The sequence below is a fragment of the Malaclemys terrapin genome, chromosome 4 (genome assembly GCF_027887155.1).
Source record: "Malaclemys terrapin pileata isolate rMalTer1 chromosome 4, rMalTer1.hap1, whole genome shotgun sequence".
NCBI classification, from domain to species: domain Eukaryota; kingdom Metazoa; phylum Chordata; order Testudines; family Emydidae; genus Malaclemys; species Malaclemys terrapin.
The window spans coordinates 7,039,485-7,058,989 of NC_071508.1; the positions used below are offsets into that span (position 1 = coordinate 7,039,485).

The following is a 19,505-nucleotide window of genomic DNA, read 5'->3' on the forward strand; positions in this document are numbered from 1 at the left end:
TTCATCACTTAATACAATACAACGAATACCCCATGTGCCAATAGTGTCCGCAACATCTCAAAATAATAGTCTTTGATGTTTCCACACTTATAAGGTCTCACTCTGTCACAGCTTCCCACAGGACGAGAAAGAAGTTAATCTCCCTCCCCCCGCCAGATAGCAATACAAGGTAAGGGGAAACTGAGTCACGCCTATTTTTTCTATAAAAATAGATCAGCCGTTTCATGGTTCTCCATGGGGAAATGTGAGGTAGGTGAGTGTTATCATTGTTCCCATTCACAATGGGGGAAACTGAGGCACAGCAATGCAACCACTTGCCCAGAGGTACATACATCAATAGCAACAGTGAGCTTAGCCCTCAGAAAGCCCGATGCCCATAGCCCACCTTCTCTGACCGCTAGGATTTTTAAACTCTGGCACGCTCGCCCACCTGCACTGTCACAAATAGATGTATAAACCCCTCCTTGCGGAAGGAGATGGCACGATGGCCTGTGCATGTACAGCCCTCAGCGCAAGGGAGAACAGTTGGGCTCTAGATAGGACCCTAATAATAATTAATAATAACAGGAAAGTTCTGCTCTTAAAAGAAAGGGAGACACTTTAACACACCTTGAGTACATTGGTTTTATTGCTTGACCTCCATCCCTGCCTGGATAGCTCCGTCAGAAGAGTAACAAACTTCTAATCTGAGGGTCCAGGATTCATGTCCCAGTTCCAGCTGTAGCTTTTGGGGTCACACTCGATGATCTAATGGTCCCTTCTGGCCTTAAGCTCTATGAAAGATGCCTGGAAATGAGTCCCAGCCGGCGAGTCGGTTCCATGAAGATCATTCTTCTCTGCAGATGTACAGCCGGCTTGGCCACTCCTGATCCCATTGATGGGGTGTGATGAGGTTCAGGTCAGGACAGTAAAGGCAGCCTTCACTCTCCTCAGGGCCTTCCCCAGGGCTCTCTTGAAGTCCCTGTTCCTCAGGGTATAGATGACAGGGTTCAGCAACGGGATGATAATGGCATAGAAGACCGACACCACCTTGTCCATGTCAGAAGCCTGACCAGATCCCGGACGAATGTACATGAATATGACCGTGCCGTAGAAGATGGTGACGACGGTGAGGTGGCTGGCACATGTGGAGAATGCTTTGTGTCTCCCCGTGGCTGATGGGATACGGCAGATGGCGGAGACAATCAGGGTGTAGGAGGTGAGGGTCAGGAAGAAGGAGCTGAGCACCACCACCGCCGAGACCAGGAAGACCAAAATGTCAGCCACGTGGGTATCACCGGTTGACAGCCTCAGCAGGGGCCCTGTGTCACAGAAGAAGTGGTTGATTCGGTTGGTTCCACAGAAGGGCAGCTGCGAGATGAAGACTGTGGGCAGGAAGGGGGTAAGGAAGCCACTCACCCAGGAGACGAGGGCCAGCCGGGCACAGGCTCGGCCATTCATGAGCACCGGGTAGCGCAGCGGGTGGCAGATGGCCAGGTACCGGTCATAAGCCATGGTCGCCAGGAGGAAGAACTCTGTGGAGCCGAAGAAGAAGAAGAAGTACATCTGGGTGATGCAGGCACGGAAGGAGATGGCACGATGGCCGTGCTGGAAATCTCCCAGCAGCCGGGGCACCGTGACCGAGGTGTAGCACATCTCCAGCAGGGAGAAGTTGCTGAGAAAGAAGTACATGGGGGTGCGCAGGCCAGCCTCCAACTGGGAGAGGGCGATGATCACCACATTGCCAAGCAGTGTAACGAGGTAGATGGCCAGGAAGATGGCAAAGGAGAGGAGCCGAAGCTCCCACGGGAGAGGGAAGCCCAGCAGGATGAACTCAGTGACAGACGTTCGGTTCTCCATGCTCATATTGGCCAAGGGTGTTACCTTCAGAGGAACAGCGAGTGTGAGAGGAGGAGGAGGAATGGGACGGGGGCTAAGGGCAAGAGGCAAGCAGAGAGAGAATTCAGGGACAGCAGGCACAGAGATCAGGGAAGGGCTGGTGCCTCTCTCTGTGTCTCTGCTGTGACCAAACCGAGTGCTATATTCTCTCCCTTGTAGGATACAAGATGCTCCTAGTATGTTGTTTGCATCCTGCAAGGGGAGAAGAGGGATCTCTGGTGTCTTCTGTTCAGTTTTGGGCACCTTGATACCAGGAAGATGCCAGTGAAGTGGAGGGCCCTGGAGACAGAGCTATGGAAAGAGCAAGGTGCAATGTTTTCAGAGGAATAGTTTATTCGATGAAATATGCAGTTTTGGAGCTACCAAAACCATTCACGAGTTCAGGTTGAATTTCAGCAAAAAGTTTTAGCCAGGAAAAAAAAAGATTGTTTTTAAAAAGTTGAAACCTTTAGTTTTGACATTTTTGAAACAAAACATTCTGGCTTTTCATTTCAAAACGGCATTTTGTTTCACGTATTTAGTTACATTTATTTTTATTTTTTTAAAACCCACAAACCCACCTGCAAATGGTACAAAACAAAAGATCAGGGAAAAAAAATAATTCCAGGTTGACCTGAAACAAATATATATATATATTGGATTTTTCATTTCAGCCATGAAACTGAAAAATTTCCGCCACGGGGGAATCCGCCTGCAGCTCCCCCCAGACACCTCAGCTCTGTGCAGCTGAAGAGCCGAGCTGCCCGAGCGCTATTGGCTTCCCGGTTTGCCGGGCAGCCTCCAGACCCTGCGCCCCTGGCTGGGCGCTTCCCCTCCCAGGCTCCGGCTGCGCTGGGGAAGCACCCGGCCGGGGGCGCAGGGTCTGGAGGTCTGGGGGCTGCCCGGCAAACCGTGAAGCCGGTAGTGCTCGGGCAGCTGTTTCGTGTGGCTGGGAGGGAGGAGGAGGAGGAATGCGGGGCGCTCAGGGGAGGGGGCGGGGACTTTGGGGAAGGGGTTGGAATGGGGGCGGAGTTGGGGCGGGGCTGGGGAAGGGGCGGAGTTGGGGTGGGGAAGGGGGGGGGCTGGGGCCCCGTGGCGTGTCCTCTTTTTTAAATGTTTTAATATGGTAACCCTAAGTTCTGAGGAAATATTAGCAGAGTTAAGCATGAAGAGAGGGCTTAGTAAAGGGCCGAATTGAGGAGAATATGATCGAATCATTGAGCCAGATCCTGAGCTGGGGTAAATTGGTGCAACTATTAACTCCAATGGAGCTACAGCCAATTGACACCAGCTGGGGACCAAGTCCATAGACACATCCAGGATGGTGAGGAATTGTTTAGGATGCTCCAAGGATGATACATCCCTAGGGGTGATGGGCTGAATCTGATAAAAGGAAAATGTAGGCAGAAGATCAGGGACATTTCCTGATATCCTGGCCGGCCGGCCTGTGTAACACAGAAGCCCGGGGAGTCACATTTCTTGAATCATTTAAAACCAGGGCCGCCCAGAGGATTCAGGGGGCCTGGGGTCTTTGGTGGTGGGGGTCCTTCCGCTCCGGATCTTCAGGGCACTTAGGCGGTGGGTCCCGGAACGAGTGAAGGACCCGCCGCCGTATTGCCACCGAAGACCTGGAGCGGAAGGAGCCCTCACCGCGGAATTGCTGCTGAAGACCTGGAGCGGAAGGAGCCCTCGCCGCCGAATTGCCATTGAAGACCTGGAGCGGAAGGAGCCCTCGCTGCCGAATTGCCGCCGAAGACCTGGAGCGGAAGGAGCCCTCGCTGCCGAATTGCCACTGAAGACCCGGAGCGGAAGAAGCCCTCGCTGCCGAATTGCCGCCGAAGACCCGGAGCGGAAGAAGCTCCGGGTCTTCGGCAGCGGATTCTTCACTCACTCCGGATGTGTTCGGTGGCACTGAAGGACCTGCCACTGAAGACCCACTGAAAATTCTCGTGGGGGCCCTTGTGGGGCCTGGGACAAATTGCCCCACTTGCCCCCCCCTCAACCCCCCGGGCATCCCTGTTTAAAACTAACTGCACAGTTCACTGCAGGGAGCAAACTAAGGGTATGTCTACACTGCAGTTGGACACCTGGGGCTGGCCCATGCCAGCTGACTCTGGTTTAGGGGGCTCGGGCTAATGGGCTGTTCATTGCAGTGTAGATGTGCAGACTCAAGCTGGACCCCAGGCTCTAGGACCCTACGAGCTCGGAAGGTCACAGAGCTCGGGCTGCAGCCTGAGTCCATACGTCTGCATCGCAATGAAACAACCCCTTAGCCCGAGACCCGTGAGCCTGACTCAGAAGGCATAGGCCAGCCCCAGGTGTCCACTGCAGTGTAGACATACCCTATGGGCTGGAGGGGCCCTACTTATTTTTTCATTCCTAGTTTCTATGAGGAGCAAATAGGTACAAAGGTGCATTTTCTCCTGCAGTACCAACAGCAATGATCAGAAACTTTCAAGGGAAATGTCTTCCCGAGCCCTAGAGAGAGACAAGGTACTCATACATCTGAGCCCCCAGGCCAGCATCCTGTATTGGGTTGGAGGATGGATGAAGGATGTATATGCGAGCTGCTTACGTTCCTAGCTCCTTCTGCTGTCTCTGCGATCAGTTGAGTGATAAACTCAAGGGATTCAATCTATTTAGCGTAACAAAAAGAAGGATAAGGGATGACTTGATTACAGTCTATAGGTATCTGCCTGGGGAATAAACATTTGATAATGATCTCTTCAATTTAGCAGACAAAGCAAACGTCCAATAGCTAGAAGTTGAAGCTAGACAAATTCAGACTGAAAATAAGGGATAAATTTTTAACAATGAGGGTAATTAACCATTGGAACAATTTACCAAGGGTTGTTGTAGATTCTCCATCACTGGCAATTTATAAATCAAGTTTGGATATTTTTCTAGATAATATGCTCTAGTTCAAAGAGGAATTATTCTGGGGAAGTTCTATGGCCAATGTTGTACAGGAGGTCAGACTAGATGATCATAATGGATCCTTCTGGCCTTAGAATCTATGAATATTGAGATACTCGAACTTCCCTATTGCTCAACAGGGACTAAGCCCAATCCTGTGAGATGCTGAGCAGTCTCAAAACCTCCAGCAGCCAATGAGAGGTGAAAGCACTCAGCACCACATAGCTACCTACATGGAACTGGAAGGGAGAAGCCCAGGTTGCAGAGGGAAGAGTTTGGAGGAGACACCAGAGAATTAGTCTGTGTGCACATGGCTGGAATGCTATCTGTAGTTGCAGCATTTCTGTAAATAGTTCTCTTAATAAATGGCTAGTTTAGTTTTAATAACATTAAGTCTTCTCATGTTGTTACTCAACACCAACTAACCAATATGCTTGTACAAAAAGAATAATCGAAGTTTAGGTTTGCTTAAAGAGGAGAGGAATGAGATGGGGACGTGACATGGGATATATAATACTGAATGATCTAGAGAAGGTTGCTTAGGCATTTCTATTCACCTCCTCTCACAATAGCTCCAATGAAGTGAATGGTGTTTATATGATGCTGAAACTTGGAGACTTATTAAGATCTTACTGTCTAAACTCCAGAAGTTTCCATCAACAGCTGTCTTAGAAAAAAACCTCAATATCAGATGGGCAGAAATTATCACAAACCAAGAATTATGGAGAAGGACAAAACAGAAACTGATAGCACAGGAAATTATGGAATGAAAATGGAGATGGCTAAGACGCACATGGAGGAAAGACCCGAATAACATAATAAGGCAGGCTTTAGACTGGAACCCCCAAGGCAAGAGGTGACCAGGTAGACCAAGGATAAGATGGACATGCACAATGAAGCAGAACTGAAAGCTATCAAAATGACATGGGAAGATGCTAAGACTGCAGCAGGAGACTGGCAAAGATGGAAGGATGTTGTGAGGGCCATGAGAGACAGAGAGAGACAGAGAGAGAGGAGTGAATGGGAGTGCATTAATTTACATCAGCTGAGAATTTCATGTGAGAATTTTAAACACTGGGCCGGATTTTCAAAACTTCTCAGCCCTAACAACTCCAACTGATCTCAACAGGACTTAGGGCCAGTTTTCCAGTATTTAGTATTTAGGCTACTAAAGATGTACTTGGGTACCTAGCGGGATTTTCAAAGGCAGGTTGGGCACCAAATTTTCACTCTTACACAGAAAAATTTGCAAATAAATGTCTCACGTGGATCAAAAGTTAGGGTGGGAAGGGGGGGTGGGGTGTCAGAAGAAGACTGCAATGGAGTTCCAAACTCAGCCTTAACTATCGAATCACTGCGGCACTGCCATAATTCATGAACAAAGCTCCCTGCCTAATTGCAAGACCATCACTCTTACATAGAGATGCAACCACTGCAAACATAGACAGTCCATACTATACCTGCCAAGCTTCCCCCGGTCCACTAAGAAAGGGATCACTCCAAAATCATGTTCTTCAGCAGGTCACATTCTTCTGGAGGGAGGAAAGACGCTCGCGGATGTCTGGTTTTTCTAGAACCAGCAGCCAGGTGCTTCAAGGGGGAATATTTAGTGGGGTCCTCGGACCTGAGCGAGCTGCTGAATGGGCATCCCCACACACAGGAACAGAACCAAGGGACCCTTGTGGGGTCTCATCTGCAGCCACCTCACCAGATGAACCGAAGGAGACAGCAGCTGTTGCACTAAAGTCTCTGTTAGAAGCTGCTCTGCCTTTAACTCCATCCAGGGACCTTGGGGACCCTTTTTTGCTGCCTGTGTGACAGAGCCTCAAAACAATTATCTTCTTGTTGACTAATTGGAAGGTAGCGCTTGCTCTGCCATATCAAGGGATTATTTTAAAGGCTGGATATGGTGGCTTAGGAATCAGTGCAATGTGGGGAGATGAGGAATAAAGTTACTTTCCTTTCAGAAATATTTTCATCCCCTAAAATATTTATTCCCTCAGTAAAAGCATCCTGGAAATTGATAGCTGTCTCAGAAAAATCTCTGTTCAGCCACTGAAATGTTTCCATGGATTTTCTTCTCCCAATTCCCTCCTATTGAACCTTTGATGGTTCAGCAACTGGACCTGGTATTATTCTGATTACACCCATTGCACCTTCGGTGGCTTCCCTGGGACATAGGTCAGGGCAAAAACCAGCACTATTCTTAGGGTTTCACCTTGCTGCTCCTCACCGCAGAGTCTGTGTGCCATCCATGTAAAATTAACAGTGACAGCGAAGTCCCTGGTAGATGTCATGGAGTCTCTGGCACTTCTTCCTTTTTAGGATTAATAACTCTGTCTGGGATAGGATTTTTGCTTTTGAATATGTCATGGGGAAGATCTCAGGATACTAGCTTGAATATTAGCTACTTGTATGGCCTCATCACCTCAGCATCTGAGCACTTCATGATCTTTCATGTATTTGCCCTCACAACACACCTGTCAGGTAGGGCAGTGCTGTTATCCCCATTGTGCAAGTGAGGCAGTGAGGCACACAGAAACTAAAGCCCAGACCCTCAAAGGTATTAAAACACCTATTTCAATAGGAGTTAGGCACCTAAATACCTTTGACAATCTGGACCTACGTGACTTGCCCAAGGTGCACACAGGAAATCAGTGAATTGAACCTGGGTCTTCCACATCCAATGCTAGGATCCCAATGGACCATCCTGATGGCTCTCATCTTGGACTTCTACTGGCCCATCTTTCCTCTTCTCTGTAGAATTAAGTGGTGCATCCAAGTGCTTTGTAACTAGCTAAGGCAACCTACCATGTGTCACTGTGTCCCAGAGGAGAAGTACACATGCAACTTCCGGGCCCAAGTCCTGTGTAGCACTGAGCTTTCTAAGTGGCCCCCCTGCAAAAAAAATCCGTAATAGAGAAGAGTTCATTTTAAAGGGGAAGAATGATGAATTATATCAGCCACACATCTTTCTTTAAACCCATTGGAAGAGCAGATGATGAGTTCTCTGCTAAATTAGCACCTCTGTAAACACCAGGACGGCGGTGAGGACCATGGAAAAAGAGGGGCAGGTACCCAGCACTGCTCTCTAGGTTCTGTTGGGAAGGAACAATTGGAAGCCATTCAGTCTACTTATACTATATCACACGGGCAGGGTAACAGTAGCTGGTGGAGCATTGCTTTCTAAAGTCACAGAGAGCTTCAGAGAAGGGTTGCTAGGATGACCAGGGGAATGGAGGGCCTATTTTACTGAAGAGGAGATTAAAAGAGTTTGGCTTCTTTAGCCTAGCAAAACAAAGGCTGAGGGGGGAGCTGACTGCTCTCTATAAATACACCCGGGCACGGAGAAGAGCTATGAAGCTAGAAAACAATGTTGACCCAAGAACAAATGGATCACAACTGGCCATGAGTAAGTTCAGGGTGGAAATGAGGAGAAGGTTTCTAGAGAAACAGGGTGGGTGAGGTAATATCTTTTATTAGACCAACTTCTGGTGGTGAGAGAGAGAGAGACCAGCTTTCCATCTTACACTGAGCTCATCTTCAGGTTGGTATAAGCTCGAAAGCTCGCTTCTCTCACCAACAGAAGTTGGTCCAACAAAAGATGCTACTTCACCCACCTTGTCTCTCTCATATCCTCGGACCAACACAACTACAACGACACTGCGTACAAGAAGGTTTCTAACCATCAGAGGAGGGAGGTTCTGGAACAGCCTCCCAGTAGGAGGAAGGGTGGGCTAACACCCAACTAATTAGTTTTAGTTGTCAATGGGATTACATGAGGGGGCCCAGCCCCGATGACCTAGGAGATCCTTTCCAGTCCTATGTACAGAAGTCTAGCTGCATGGGAATGGAGACACTGCCCGTACCCAGGGACATGTGGAAGTTAACTTTGAGTGCTACTGGGGCTAGCTTCATGCTGGGATTGGGTCTGGAGCTAGAACTGGCAGTATTTGTGGATGCTGGCAAATGTCACACATTGATGGGCGTTTGGGGGGGAATTCCTTCCTTCGTGTTCTTACCTAGGGAAGGGATGTTGGCATTGGCAGGGTAGTAGGTGAGGTCAAAAGAGGGTCTAGTGCTGGCTGTTTGAGGATTGGGCAGGCAGTAGTGTGTTTTTCAAGAAGACTGGCAGATTCCTAGCAACCTTAACTCCAACAAGCAGCATGTTGCTCGCACGTACCACCAGCCTCGTCTATCCACCCAGCCCAGCCACAGCTCTTGCCCTGCGACTGAGTGAAAATAACACTCTCTGCATGACACATTGTGTTTTCAGTGAGACCACCCTGAATTTATGATCTCCTTGTACTTCCCCAGCCCTGCACCAGTCACAACAAACCACCATTAAGAAGGTGGAAGTAAAGGGGGAGGGGAAGATTTGGTACTGAGCCACAAAACCTATGGCCTTGGGGTCGGGGGGCAAAGGTGAATTTTATGGCTGCTCCCATAATCCTCATAGTGCTGGGCACTACAGGGCCACCCCGTCCCACCACTGCCCTGCTCCAGGCATGCCCCCCTCCCTCCCCAGTATGTGTATGTGAAGGGGGGGGTTGTGGGCCTGGTCTGTCCTCTCTCTTCCCCCCTCACCTCTCGCCCTAGCTGAGGGAGGCAGGGGGAAAGGGGGATCTGGTCTCTCCTCAGTCCTCCTCTATCACTACTGAGGTGTGTGTGGGGGTCTCACCTTCCATCTGCCCCCATCTCTTCTGTTTTCATGGGGCAGGTCTCTCCTCTTTCCCTCCTCCCATCCTGCCCCACCTTGGGGGGGGGGGGGTTGGTCTTTTCTCTCTTCCCCCTTCCATGCCCTCATTTCTGTCCTTAATAGAGGACAGAAATGTCTCTCCCTCCCACCCCCCATTCCTAAACAGGGAAAGCGGGGGGGATAGGGAGGGTCTCCTCTATCCCTAGTGAAGGGAATTTCTGCTCTCTCTCCCCAGTCCTCTCCTCTCTCACTAGAGAGGGGAGTGTAGGTGCATGGGGGGGTGGAATGCTGTATGATTGAAGATGACCATTTATATCATTGTTGCTATCACTGTTATACAATTGTAACAAATCTTATATCAAGTATGTCATGTAAGGTATCAATGGAAAACTTGTAATCTGCTAAATATGATAATCCTGTTCATATGCATGTATCAGCTGTGTATCTGAAGTTAAGAATATTGGCTCTGTATTTGTATCTCAAACATGTGTTTTGTTCTTGGATCACACCCACAAGGTAGTTTTACATCCTGTCTAGCCAGCCTAGTGTTTGATGAACCATTCAATTGTGGACAGACCATGCAGGTAGTGATGGGCCACTAAGGGAGATCAGCTCTTCAATGAGTCTTCTTGCAGATGCCTCAGACAACATGGGGCCAATGGCCACCCCTGTGATTCAGCAAAACATGAAAGGGCATGTGATGTGAACATGTGACCTGGGACTCCATCTTTGTCAGTAACTTTCCATACACAGGGGCTGTGGGCTTGGTTTGGGACAGTACATTTCCAGGTACATAGCAGAGTATGTAAAAGACACCTGAGACACCTCCATTTTGCCTCATTCCTGCTCCAATTCTCTGGATGGTGGATTTACAACTAAAAGGAGTATTTTGAATTATAGACTGAGGACCTTTCACTCTTTTGGAAGTTAGCACAGAGACTTTTGCAAGCTAGCAGTCTATTCCATCACTGCTATGATCCTGAGCTATGAACACTGGAAATCACGTGTTTGTATATGATTCTTGAACCATTCACTAACTCCCCTTTTATTAATAACTCTTATTAATAAATATTTAGCTAGTTTAATAAGGATTGGCTGTCAGCGTGATATTTGGGTACGATCTGAGATACATATTGATCTGAGGGTAAGTGTCTGATTCTTTGGGATTAGTAGAACCTCATTTATGGTGAATTAGGTTTTCAGTTACCTCTCACTATATTAGACCTCTTTGTCTGGATGGGAGCCAAAGTCTGGAATGCCTAAATGGGACTGTGTTTGGCTTCATGTTAACCAGTGTGGTGCTACAGAAGTGCCTTTGTTACTGGTTTGGTGAATCTAATTATAGAATAGAATCATAGAATATTAGGGTTGGAAGAGACCTCAGGAGGTCACCTAGTCCCACCCCCTGCTCAAAGCAGGACCAACACCGACTAAATCATCCCAGCCAGGGCTTTGTCAAACCGGGCTTTAAAAACCTCTAAGGAAGGAGATTCCACCACCTCCCTAGGTAACCCATTCCAGTGCTTCATCACCCTCCTAGTGAAATAGTGTTTTCTAATATCCAACCTAGACCTCCCCCACCGCAATTTGAGACCATCACTTTGGAGGTTGCACAAACTGGGTTTTATAATAAACAAAACAAGTTTATTAACTACAAAACGCAGCTTTTAAGTGATTATAAGGGATAGCAAACAGAACAAAGCAAATTATTAAACAAATAAAACAAAACATGCATACTAAGCTTAAGAGCTTAAAGAGACTGGTTTCAAGAAGTAATTTCTCACCCTAAATGTTGTTTTGGGGGCAGGGTGAAGAAATTCTTGCAGGTTAGCTACCCTGCTTGCGGCTTAAATCTTCAGACACCATATTCACAGACCAGATCCCTTTTCCAGCTTGGGCTCAACTCTTTCCCCTATCCCCCTCCCCCTGGTCTTTGTTTCTCAGATCTTTCCAGCTGTCATCCTGGGGTGGAAATTCAGTGAAGAGTGAACCTAGATCAACTTACTCCCCAGTCTTAAATAGAATGTACATAAGGCGGGAACTTTTTTTTCCCCAATCTTGATCTCCCCATCCTTTTAGTGGAAAATCACTAAAAGTCCAAGATGGTGTTTAGTACCAGGTGACATGACCCCATGAACTTGTAGTGTCAACGCAACATCCCAGGACACAATCTCAGGAAGGAGAGAGATTAGTATCTTCAAAGTCTTATTGTTTCTTCCTAATGGCCCATCATGGCTGATGGCCTGCTGTCTGGTGGGTGTTTCCGAAGTACACACACAGTTGTAATTGTTACATAGTCAACACTCCTAACTTTAGATACAGAAATGATAAATTCATACAAATTGGATAATCATTCATAACCTTTCCAATGATATCTCACATGACCCATCTTGCATAAAACATATCTTAGTAATGCCATATTCATATCCTAACAATATTTCTATGAAGAATATGGAGTGTAACGTCACACCATATTTATGCAAATATAAGCATATTTTATTTAAAAAATTCAGATGACAGATTCATAAAATAGACTCTTGCTTGAATATCTACAGTAGAGGATGCTGGAGAGAAAGGTTACAATGGCTGCCCTTTGCCAAACTCCTCCACTGTCCTTTTCAGTTTCTCATGACTGCCTCAAAGATATGTCCTTGAGATGAAACTTCCCAGGCTCAGGCCAGACCTATACTACAGATTTCTGCCTTCATAGTGATGTTGCCATGGGTGTGACACAGTCTGATCCCTGACCAACAGAGCTGTGCTAGCAGACACCCTTAGTATATTTACAGAATGGGAGCCTCTAACCTGAGAAGCAGTGACTTTGAAAAAGACTTGGGGGTCATGGTGGAGGATCAGGTGAACATGAGCTCCCAGTGTGATGTTGCGGCCAAAACAGCTAATGCAATCCTGGGATCCACAAATAGGGGAATCTCGAGTAGGAGTAAAGAAGTTATTTTACCTCTGTTTTTGCAACTGGTTCTACCACTCCTGGAATACTGCATCCCGTTCTAGTATCCCCAATTCAAGAGGGATGTTGATAAATTGGAGAGTGTTCAGAGAAGAGCCACGAGAATAATTAAAGAATTAAGAAACCTGCCTTATATTAAGAGACTCACGGAGCTGAATCTATTTAGTTTAACAAAGGGAAGGTTAAAGGGGTGACTTGATCACAGTCTATGAGTACTTACGGGGGAACAAATATTTAATAATGGATGCTTCAATCTAGCAGACAAAGGTATAACATGATCCAATGGCCAGAAGTTGAAGCTAGGCAAATTCAGATGGGAAATAAGGCATAACTTTTAACAGTGAGAGTCATTAACCATTGGAACAATTTACCAAGGTTCATGGTGGATGTTTTTCTCAAAGCTCTGCTCTCGGAATTATTTTGTGGAAGTTCTATGGCCTGTGTTAGACAGGAGGTCAGACTAGCTGATCACAACTGTATCTTTCTGGCTTTGGAATCCATGAGTCTATAGATGCAGCTATTGCAGCAAAACTGTGCTTGTTTCAGTGGGTGGAAGAGGAGAGCTGAAATACAATTGATACAAAGTCCAGTTTTGCCGGCATAAGCAGGGCCCACACTAGAAGTGCTTTGCCAGTATAGTATATCAGCATAGCTCTACCAGCAAAGCACTCCTAGTGTAGACATGGCCTCAGTCTGAACCCAGAGCACATCTCCATGGAACATTTGAGCAAACTTGGTGTCACTGTGCTGCAGTGGGTCACAGCTGAGAATACCTAATTCAGGACAGACTGCTGAGAAATAGGACAGACATGTCCCAAAATCGTGGTTATTCTATCATCAGAGTTTACCAAACCAGTAACATACATGAGTTTCTGTAACACCACACTGGTTAACAAGAAGCCAAAAAGACAGTCCCATTAGGCATTCCAGCCCTTGGCTCACCACCCAGACACTTGGGTTTTTGATACATGGTTACTGAAAACCAGTTTAATCAGAATTAGGGTCCTTCCAATCCCAAAGGATCAGCCACTTCACCTGGTCAATATATAACTCAGCTCTTACCCAATAATCACGCTGATGCCAATCCTTCAGTAACTAAAAAGTAAAGGTTTAATAATAAAAGAAAAGAAGAGAATTATACATGTGTAACCCTTCTGCCAGTCTGAGTTGGCAGCACAAGGGCCGGGTTCAGTATCTAGGGGTTCCGTTTCAATAACGCAATGCAAAACCGGCTCAAGCCCCCACCCAGTGACCTGGGACAATTACATACCACCCCCCGGGTGCCTCTAAGGGGCAATACTTCCCCTCTCGCAAGCACGGAGTCTGAATGTAGCAAAATCCTTTTAATAAAGGAGGGAAACAATGCGGCATTATGTTGGGGAAACACCACAAACAGGATTCATAACACAAACCATGAGCAAAAGACCCACCCCCAAGTAAGTTTGGCAGTATCCTTTTCCCCTCAGGGTCTTAAGTCCAGCAACCCAAAAAATCACCCAAAAGTCCAACAACCCAAAAGTCTCTGTCCCTGGTCAGTGCAGCACCAGAGTTCAAAAGTTTCTCTGCAGAGTTTTACCTTCCAGCCAGGGGTGGGGGAGGCCGCGCAGTGGTGTTAAGGGGCACCTTACGTGGTCTGAGTCCGACTGCCCCGCCCCTCCATGGGGTTCTGCTGCAGCCTTCACTGCGAGCCACTTCACCAGCCGTAACCATGATCCACTCCAGCCATTCCACGAACTGCTCTGCTCTGCCAGCCACTCCACTAGCTGTCCTGTGAGCTGCTCCAGTCATCCCACAAACTGCTCTGCTCCACCAGCTGCTCAGCAACATAGCTTCAGGCCCCCCCACAGCACTCAGTGATTTCAGCTCTTAGTGATTTTGCTCTTTAGTGATTTCAGCTTGTAGTAGGGAAGCCTCAATGCTGGTGCACCCTTAGCCCAAAGTGAATTCAGCTCAGCAGCCTGTAACTAGACTCCTAATAGAATTAAAATTAGCTCTGATTTTCTACAGCAGAGTGGTGGTATTTCAGGCCCTCACTATCAGGTACAAGTACCTATCCCCAGCCTCTCTCAATTCACTAGATTTTGGAACCCATGTCCCTTGTCTAGCGAGTGCTACTTAGTTGATGGTGAGTCCCTCTGTCATAAAACAGTTTCATTGTCCTTGATTCACATAATCAGGGTAACAACACTTTATTCTTCCTGCCCCAATAACAGAGAAACTGGGGATCCCACAGCAGCCAAAGTGACCCTTTGGGCTGCTGTGGGTTCATGCTAGGCAGGGTGGGTGTGCCTATGCAAACAAGATCAGCCCCTGAAATTATTTTTCACAACTCGCCACAATTCACCACCAGATGTCAGGGTAGAGCTCATCCTGACTCTGTTTACACATGGTTAATAGATCATATATATACAAGTGATTTCAAAGTCCTTATATCAGGTTTGTAGCAGCGATGGAACAAACTGCTAGCTTGCAAAAGTCTCTCTGGAATCACCCAAACAGATTGGGGGTCATCAGTCCTTGTTTAGCACTTCCTTGCTAGAAATCCAGTCCAGAGAAGTGAAGCAGGAAATGAAGACAAAATGGAACTGTCTTGGGTGCCTTTTTATATCTCTATCATGTGCATGGAAATTTACTGTCCCAAACAATGCCCACAGCCCCTGTTTGTGGAAAGTTACTGGCCCAAGATGGAGTCCAGGATCACATGCCCTTACATGGCTGCTGACTCAGAGGGGGTGATCAGTTGCCCCTCGGTGTCTGTCTCTGCAGGAAGACCTACTGGGCAGGATGAGTTTCTTCTATGGCCTATTGTTAGAGTGAAGTGAAGTGTCCTTAATGGGCCATCAAAAACATAGCTATCTTACCTAATTATCAATCGTATCTGGTGGTGTTACCCAGGAATACACCACATGTATAAAATACAAGTACATAGGCAACATTTATAACTTTAGACACAAAGATGATACATGGATTTAACCAGGATAATCATATTTGATAGATTGTAACTTTTCCATTAACACCTTACAAGCAGGGCTAGATTATCCAATAGGCAGACTAAGCACATGCTTAGGGCACCAGCAAAGCAGGGGGCACCAAAAAAATTAGATTTTTTTTTTAATTTGATATTTGATATTTCAAAAAAAGCATCGAAGTAGACATCATGGGAAAAATCAGAACTTTGTTACACTTCCTTACACTCCACTACACACTTTTCCCCCGTTTTTCTGTTCTCTTTTCCCCACCTAAACCAGGGGGGCGTCCTACTAACGTAGATCAAAATAATGCAAGGAAATCAGAGACTGTAACTGATCATCCTACTCCTGGTGGTAAAACAGACATTGTTCTAGAAGGTCTGGATGTGTCAGAGACTGAACCTGCTCATGCTGTAAATAATAGGAGAAAAGATCCTGGTATGTGGGTTGATTTCAGTATCGATGATGTAGCTTACTGCATAGATCGTGGACCAAATGACTGTCAACACCACACTGGGCCATTTGAGAAATCACTTCGGACTATTACCAATGGCAAACAAACAAAATATTGTCCACAAAAAATATTTTTTGGCATGAAAGCGAATGGTGAGAAATACACTCAAGAATGGCTACTGTATTCACCATCAACAGGGTCTGTGTACTGTTTTGTTTGCAAACTTTTTGCATATAAACATTCAACATCCCGGTTTGCTGCAGATGGATTTAGTGACTGGCAGAATACTGTTTTAATTGAACAACATGAAAATAGCACTACTCACAGAGATTCAATGTTGACATATTTAAATTGAAGACAGGGCTTTGGATTGACACAAAAATTGGAAGAACAAATTAAAGGGGAGCGTGAATACTGGCAACATGTCTTGCAGTGTGTTATAGCTGTTATTCAAACATTAGCTGAACGTGGTCTGCCTTTCCGGGGATCAAATGACACATTTGGATCCTTGCAGAATGGAGATTTCTTGGAATTGTTGGAGCTTATGGCTCAGTTTGACCCATTTTTAGCAGGCCATATCTCAAAAGGGTTACCTTTGCCAGCATTCCCATCTATTTTGCAAACTTGGCACAGATAATGCAGTACTTGATTTGCCATTTTTTCACCAGTGTGGCTTTTCAAATTGAGGAATGTTATAAATCGTTCAACTGGTTTTCCATCTGTGGGAGACACATATCTTAGTACAATACTCAATTGATCAATATGTGAAAGATCAGGTGTAGAGTCAACTGATAAACTGAAGTACCCAACAGTACTTATTTCATCCACAATAGCTGAACAAACGTTGTCCCTCATTAGACCAATGAGTTCATCACATACACCTCTACCCCCATATAACGCTGTCCTCGGGAGCCAAAAAATCGTACTGCATTATAGGTGAAACCGCATTATATCAAACTTGCTTTGATCTGCCAGAGTGCACAGCCCCACCCCCACCCCCCGGAGCGCTGCTTTACCACATTATATCCAAATTCATGTTATATCGGGTCGTGTTATATCGGGGTAGAGGTGTATATTATTTCCACTTTGCAATAATCTCCTCCATTGTTTCTGTTCAAATATCTCCATGGGTGGTTTGAGTTTTAATTTTCAAACTACAGAAGGGACTGAACCTAAGTGAGGACTTGGGTTGATGCTAAGAGGGAGTTTTTTCTTTAGGTAAAAAGGGTTTTAATTATGTTTGTACATCTATAACTCATAACTTGACATTATTGGGCAGTGAAGCCATGTTGCGTGGCCTTTCGCCTGTGGCTGCTGTCATGTTTTCACACTTGAGATTAAATGGGGATGGAGGAGGATGGGAGAATTAGGCAGCAAAAAAACAGATTGTATGTTTGTCTGTGAATGGGGAATAGCTCCCCAAAGCCTTTCCCATCCTCCAACCCCTCGGCTCTAACCCACTAGGCCAGACTCCCCTCTCAGAGCTGGGACCAGATTTCAGGAGCCCTGTGCTCTAATCACTAGACACCATTCTCCTCCCAGAGCTGGAACCCAGAAGTCCCGGCTCCCAGCCCTCCCAACCTTCTCTAAGCCACTAAACTGTACTCCCTTCTCAGAGCCAAGGTTAGAACCCAGGAGTCAGCAACGGTCAGCCAGGAGAAGGGGAAAGGTTAAAGGTCAGTGAGCGTTAGCCAGGAGAAGATTAAAGGTCAGAGAAGATCACCCTAAGGACAGGGGAAGGTTAAAGGCCAGGAAGAACTAGACAGGGAAGAATTAGAGGTCATCAAGGGTGTGACAGGTTCCCCCCGGGGTGCCATCTTGAACTGGGATACCAATGAGCCCCCCTGACCCACCATCCTGGGCTCCCTCTCACACTGCGCTGCTGTGACAAGTTGCCAAGTCCTCTCCAGGCTCCAGCCTGCACTTTCACCAGCATACATACAGGTAGGGACACACCCAGCTGCAGTTACATGCAGACGCTCTGACCATGGGAAGGCTCCATTTGGGGCACCTCCCAGTGCCTAAGGCACGTACCCCCTCTGTAGAATAAATCCAACATTATACTGTCTTACGCTGCACAGGGAACTGTACAGAATAAGCTCATAAAATTCGCCCCCTCCCTCAATGGGGAGAGGAATATGTGACAGCTTTCTCCCCCTGAGTAATGATTCCCACACAGTAGTTTTAGACAAAGCAAAAACAAATTTATTAACTACAAAAGATAGACGTTAAGTGATTATAAGGGATAGCAAACAGATCAAAGCAGATTACCTAGCAAATAAACAAAAATGCAAACTAAGCTAATATACTAAATAGATTGGATCTGAATAGCAGATCCTCACCCTAAGTGATTATACAAGCAGGCTGCAGATTCTTAAGGGCCAGCACTTGCTTACAGCTTGGAATCCCCAGATGTTCCATTTACATGCCAAAAATCCCTTTAGCCTGGCTCCAGCACTTCCCCCAGTTCAGTCTTTGTTCCTCGGGAGTTTTCAGGAGTCTCTTTGGGTGGGGAGTCAGTGAAGAACCAAGAAGATGTCGCTCCCCTGCCTTATATAGCTTTTGCACATGGCGGGAACCCTTTGTTTCAAAGCTTGGTTCCCATGCCAGTCAGTGGAAAAATACTGACATCCCAAGATGGAGTCCAGCACCAGGTGATCTGGTCACGTGTCCCTGAAGTGTCACAGCAGCCATTACTCGGAGGCTGTCCGTAGTAAGATAAGCTTATCCTAAGGCTATTGTTTCTTCCTAATGGCTCATTAACCTGAATGGGCCCTTCCCAGCCAGCCGTCTAAACTCAGAGAATTTTGCCTAGTGGGTGTTACCCAGATGTAACTACATGTGAGATACAGATACATAGTCATTATTAATAACTTTAGATACAGAAATGATACATGCATACAAATAGGATAATCATATTCAGCAAATCATAATCTTTCCAGTGACATCTCACATGCCACATCTTGCATAAAATACATCATAATTATGATATAATCATATTATACTAATATCGCTATGAAGAATATGGGGTGCAGTGTCACAAAGGGCTAACTAGGGTGCAGAGGAGGATTACAATCAGCGATTTCTAGGTCAACAAAAGCCAACCAAGGGTCCACGATAATTCAGGACGATGTCACCAACTCTTGAGATATTATCATGTATCTTGCAATAGCTCATGTTTTTCATCAAGCCCCAGCTCTTGGACTCACAAGATCGGCTAAGACTCACAGCTTCCATTCAATATAAAATGCCAGTTTCTACCACTGGTGGTGACAGAAGAACGCTTACAAAGGCTCGGTAACCAACAGGTGAATAAGAATCCCAAATTTATGCTTTTTTTAAATCTCAAGACTTTTAAGCTGATCTCTGGATTGGGGTGGAGGGGCAACTGATAATTTCTCAACATGCGGGATTGGCAACACTGTCAGAACAACTTTATTTCAGTTCATCAAAGCATCACACTGCTCATGCTCACTCCACCATTCTCCAACATCAGTACTTTCCTGTTAGTAATAGTATGATTGAGCAATTAGCGATAGTACCCATTTGCAAAAGGGCCCTTTAATAGTGTAGAATAGCATAACAAGAACTAATGGCTGGAAGTTAAAGCTAGAGAGATTCATACTGAACGTAAGGTACATA

At 46.2% G+C, this 19,505-nt stretch overlaps 1 protein-coding gene across 1 annotated transcript; it reads right to left on the reverse strand.

The window, feature by feature from the left end:
- Positions 1-894: 894 nt before the first annotated feature.
- On the reverse strand, positions 895-1,845 carry LOC128837357 (olfactory receptor 11L1-like). The gene has a single exon (XM_054028487.1). It carries the CDS (start codon positions 1,843-1,845, stop codon positions 895-897), a length of 951 nt encoding a protein of 316 aa, XP_053884462.1.
- Between the last annotated feature and the right edge of the window lie 17,660 nt (positions 1,846-19,505).

Coding starts and splice junctions, on each gene's coding strand:
- LOC128837357 (XM_054028487.1), bottom strand. CDS start 1,845: ATGAGCATGGAGAACCGAACGTCTGTCACTGAGTTCATCCTGCTGGGC.